The 4,973-nt window shown below is 32.9% G+C and overlaps 1 protein-coding gene across 1 annotated transcript; it reads left to right on the forward strand.

Moving 5' to 3' along the window:
- Positions 1-1,073: 1,073 nt before the first annotated feature.
- LOC112021155 (probable serine/threonine-protein kinase At1g54610) lies at positions 1,074-4,587 on the forward strand. The gene is made up of 7 exons (XM_024053727.2): positions 1,074-1,358; positions 1,831-2,115; positions 2,217-2,528; positions 2,637-2,855; positions 3,513-3,607; positions 3,933-4,038; positions 4,174-4,587. Exons 1-7 carry the CDS (start codon positions 1,074-1,076, stop codon positions 4,585-4,587), a joined length of 1,716 nt encoding a protein of 571 aa, XP_023909495.1.
- The last annotated feature ends 386 nt before the right edge of the window (positions 4,588-4,973 follow it).

Here is a 4,973-nt window from a genome sequence, read left to right on the forward strand (position 1 = left end):
CACAATTTTACACATAATTATTTTAATACATAATTAATTAATTAAATTTAAATACTATTATATTAAACTCTCCATTAAAATCTTTTACATATATAATATATTTTCTTTAAATATTAGAATATACACTTCCATATATGAATACAATCAAAATTAATGTCTATTAATTACTAACATAATTATCAAATTTTAGATTTATGACTTTAGAGAAAAGTCTGACAAGTTATGAATGGTAGAGTAAAAGTGACGGGTTCACAACTCCACTACTCACAACTCACTACATAGATAAGTTGTGGTAAAAGTTATGTATTTTATGATTTTATAGGATTAGTTGATCTACAAATCATGAAAATAATAGAAAGTATTAATTCTTTACCATATATATATGAAGTAATTATTTATTTTATTTTTCAATTTATAAATTGAAAAGTGAAAATTAAAGATCTTTATAGTAAACGGAGTCTCGGAAAAGTGTTGTAGGTTTTCCTACTTATCGTCGGAGAGAGTGCTTCTACCTTGTACGTTCGGCTATAAAGAAGACTTCTTTTAATTCCAACAACAATTCAGCTTAATTAAAGAGAAAGTTTTAGCCCTTTTGGACATAGTTTATGCTTATGCTTTCATATTCCAACAAAGTGATGTAAGTTTTAGCCCTTTCTTTTTTTGTGTAGCTAAAGGGTTTAGAGTGAACATAGCTTTCTTTTATTCGAATATAAAGTATAATAATTAGTGAGAATGTTTCAGGGTTTTATGACGAAATATTACGTTTTTGATGCAGTTTGGTTCTGAGGAATCAAATAAGTATTTTTAAAAGCCTCTTTACATTCAAGCGGAGAAAGCTGTGTTTCAAAAGATCAATTTACAAAGGTTGTCTGTTTTCTCCCAAACAGTACTTGGATGACAAAAAAGCCGGCCTTGGACGGCTATGCTATTACTCACTACTCTCTCTCTTTCTTCTGTCACGTCCATATGTCCTCTATTTCTTTTTTTTTCATTGTTCTTTTTCATGATGATGCTATGATAATCACTATTATACTATGTTAAATTGTCAGGAACCCAGATTGACCCATCAAGGCATGGGTGGTGCTCAGGCCAAGCCTTCAAATAATAGTTCACACCCTAGAGGCTTAGACAAGTTGAAACTACAAAACGGGTACGTTGGAAAAGGAGGGAATATGCATAGGGAATATGGTAGGAAGTATAACAGTGGGAATGTTTCACGGAAAGAGGTTCCGTTTATGCCGATTGAAACGGTTGAGTTGGTTGATGGGTTGCCCAAATGGCTCACTGATAATGTCCCAAGAAAGGTTTTGTCTACGTTGGTTGTAAAGAGTGCTGACTCCTATGATAAGCTCTTTAAGGTATATATATCTAATGTTAAGTTTTACTTGTACTGTTTCAAATGTATATCAGTATTTGCATGGTTGGACACTTAAGACTTAGTGATTACTGGAATATATATAATTTGATAATTACAACAATGAGGGAGGGGGTTTCGATTCTTAGCTCTCTTAATAGAGGATAGTAGGCTTTGTCAGTATATATACATGTTAATATCCACTTTCTTTGGTATGAATCATAAATAATATGGTCTGTCTGCCGTTTTTATGACAGGCTAAGGTTGTCTGATAGAAGAAAGATTGGAAAGAAAAAGAAAAAAACTACAATTTGTTATTGTTCACTTTTTCTTATTTTGTTTAGAAAATATGAAAACTCAAAACTAATTAAAATTTATGATCCTAAACTTGAATTCCTTTTCTTTTCCCCTAAATTCTTGGCAACCACAGCTATATTGGTGGATAGAATTGGTATAAATGTTTGGTCTTATTACAGGTGGGCCAGGGAACTTACAGCAATGTGTACAAAGCTAGAGATAGAGACACCAACGAAATTGTTGCTCTGAAAAAGGTCCGTTTTGACATATCACAACCTGATAGTGTTAAGTTTATGGCACGAGAAATGATTTTCTTACACAAGTTGGATCATCCCAATATTATAAAACTACAAGGATTGGCTACATCAAGAATGCATTACAGTCTGTATCTAGTTTTTGATTTCATGGAGACGGACTTGGCAACAATCATCTTTCGTCGCGAAGAGAGACTTACTGAATCACAGGTCACAATTTATACTTTCTTACTACAGATTTTTTTTTTTTTTTCATATTTAAATTTGGATTTTTCTAGTTCATCTGTTGCTAATTTGAATAAATTATGCAGGTCAAATGCTATATGCATCAACTGCTCTCAGGTTTGAAGTACTGCCATGATTCAGGAATTATACATCGATATATAAAAGCAGCGAACATATTGATTGACAAAAATGGGGTGCTAAAGATTGCAGATTTTGGGCTTGCGAATAATTATAGAACCAATAATCCTCTCACAAACCGAGTTGTGACACTTTGGTACAGAGCCCCTGAGCTATTATTAGGAGCTATTTATTATAAAGATGGTATTGATCTTTGGAGTGCTGGATGCCTCTTGGCTGAAATGTTAGCAGGGACAGCTATTATGCCTGGAAAAACAGAGGTAACAAACAATTTCCAATCAATTGTTGTATCCAAAATGTCACTTTCGTCAATTATTTACCATTGCTAGCTAGTTTTTGTAATCAACAAGTTTTTTTCTACCCTTCAGGTTGAGCAAATTGACATGATTTTCAGACTATGTGGCACACCATCTGAGGAATACTGGGAAAAGTTGGAGCTGCATAAAAAATTCGAACTTCCCAAATACAAACGTAGTCTTGAAAATGCATTCAGGAAATTCCCTGAATCTTCTTTGGGTCTGTTAAGAACTCTTCTTGCTTTGGACCCTGCACATCGTGGCTCTGCCTCTTCAGCTCTCCAAGATAAAGTAAGTACTAATTGGAATCTGTGCAAAGGCTTTTTTTTCTTTTTTTTTTTAATAAAAGGAAAAAGAAAACTGCACTTGGATCTTTCCAAATTTCTTTTTGATTTTTATTATTGACCATTTCTGTCTAAATATAATGATTAACATGCTTGTCATTTTAGTTCTTTGATATGTACGGCTTTATAGACATCAATTCCAAATAGTGCTTCTTAATTTAAAACTGTTTTTTTCTTAGAATTTTTCATAATAGTCTACTTAATTCCTTACCACTGACAAGCATCTGGAGTTACAAATTGATGGTAATTATTCAATTAAATTCCAGCATTACAGGTGTAATGCACAATTTCATAATCTAATCTAGTTGCATGACAAATTTTTCTTGATTATGAACCATAGTTCTATATAATATGAAACTATCTTGTAAACTTGGACTTGATCATCAAAACTTTGCTTTAATTTTTCATATTGTGATTCCTTTGCTTGATGGGATTGTTCTATAATTTATTTTGGCACTTATACCAATTTCAATTCCAAAAATCCATTTGATGCATTGAATTGCAGTGTTGAATTATTTCGCAAGGAAGTACCATATGCAGTGCTCATTTCTTAAGATGTAATGCTTAGAAAATAGATTCTGACTGGAAATAATTTTTCCTGCAGTTCTTTTACACAAGTCCATTGGCATGCGCCCTTTCAGAGTTACCTGTAGTGTATAGCAAAAATGAAGAAGTAGTGGAAGCCAAAGAAGAAAGAAGGTAAGTCTCTTTCCTGAACGGTAATAAATGTTTGTGACAGCATAGTATTAGTAGCACATGTTCTTTGGTCTATGTATGTTATCTGTGAAAAAGCTAAATGCATTAAGCTGAGTTAACAAATATGTCACTATTTTTCAAAATGAACTTTTATGTATGTGCATAAACAGTGGGATATATAACATGCCAATAGAGGTTTATGCTACTTCACGTTGTAATAATTGCAGCCTATGAATCAATAGTTGCAATTTAAAAAAAAAAAAAAAAAAAAATCCTGCAGTAGGTCTGTATTCTGAGAGGCTCCTAGTTATTTTTCTTATTTTTACAGCTACAGGAAATCTAGAATGAAACAACGGTCTAGGACACATTGTGAGCGCCGGGGAAAAGATCTAGACACTGAAATGCCTAAAGAAGATTCTGATTTTTCTACCAAGGTAAAAAGAAAAGCCTTGAAATCCAACTTGTATGTTGAAGTTATTGTTGTATCACAATGCTCTTCATCCTTATTGTTGTGTTGACATGCTGCAACTACAATACATTGAAGTTAACGTGAAAATTTATTGTTTCAGAAGGCGGAGAAGAGTGCAGAGGCAACTGTAGAAAAGCAAGAGCCTGGTCGCATATTCAGTAGTAGCTCATCTGTTGAAAAGCCGAACAGTCGAGCAGAAAGCCCACCCTTGAGCACCAGTAGTACCTCCTCTAGTGTAAAACCCTCTAGCCAAACAGAGAGCTCCTCTTTCTTGTTCAGCCCAGATTTCACTTATACTAATCAGAGGATGTCACTAAGAACACCGGATCATCCTAATGCAAAGAAGAACATCAAGAACATGATTCCAATACCCATCTCCAGAACACGCAGTACTGCCAACGATGACAATGATAAAAATGACATGTACAAATTAAAATCTGTCCATAGGTCTGCATCCACAAGGGAATTTAGAAGAACTACAAGTCGGTTTGAGGTATATGCAGTTGATGTCTAAGACACATGATGAGATTATTGCATATAGCAGAGTCACAGAGATAATTCTTCTTCTTTTAAGTTCTAATCAATTGTATCTTTTAACTTTTCCTAACTATATATATCTTTTTTTCTCCTATATATTATGGACCAAAACGAATAGCCATATCTTGTTATCTCGTATTATGCTATAATTAGTCAAGGAGAAAAAAAAAATACTACTAAATAACAAGATATGATTGATATATATATAGTTTGTCATTTGATATAGAGATTGTCATTTAATCTAGAGATTGTCATATGATATTTTGCTAAATTTATGCAAGGTCTTCTGGTTATTAATTACAGAATATCGGAATGTATACATCTTTGATTCTTTTTTCCTTTTTTTTTTTTTTTTTTTTTTTT

This window comes from Quercus suber, unplaced genomic scaffold, assembly GCF_002906115.3.
Source record: "Quercus suber isolate HL8 unplaced genomic scaffold, Cork oak 2.0 scaffold_14, whole genome shotgun sequence".
Lineage (NCBI taxonomy): Eukaryota > Viridiplantae > Streptophyta > Magnoliopsida > Fagales > Fagaceae > Quercus > Quercus suber.

What these genes read in the sequence shown, in the direction of transcription:
- LOC112021155 (XM_024053727.2), top strand. Translation starts at nt 1,074, where the DNA reads ATGGGTGGTGCTCAGGCCAAGCCTTCAAATAATAGTTCACACCCTAGA. An exon ending in CCTATGATAAGCTCTTTAAG is followed by an intron (nt 1,359 to 1,830) that starts GTATATATATCT and finishes GTCTTATTACAG; the next exon opens with GTGGGCCAGGGAACTTACAG. An exon ending in ATTCTGATTTTTCTACCAAG is followed by an intron (nt 4,039 to 4,173) that starts GTAAAAAGAAAA and finishes TTATTGTTTCAG; the next exon opens with AAGGCGGAGAAGAGTGCAGA.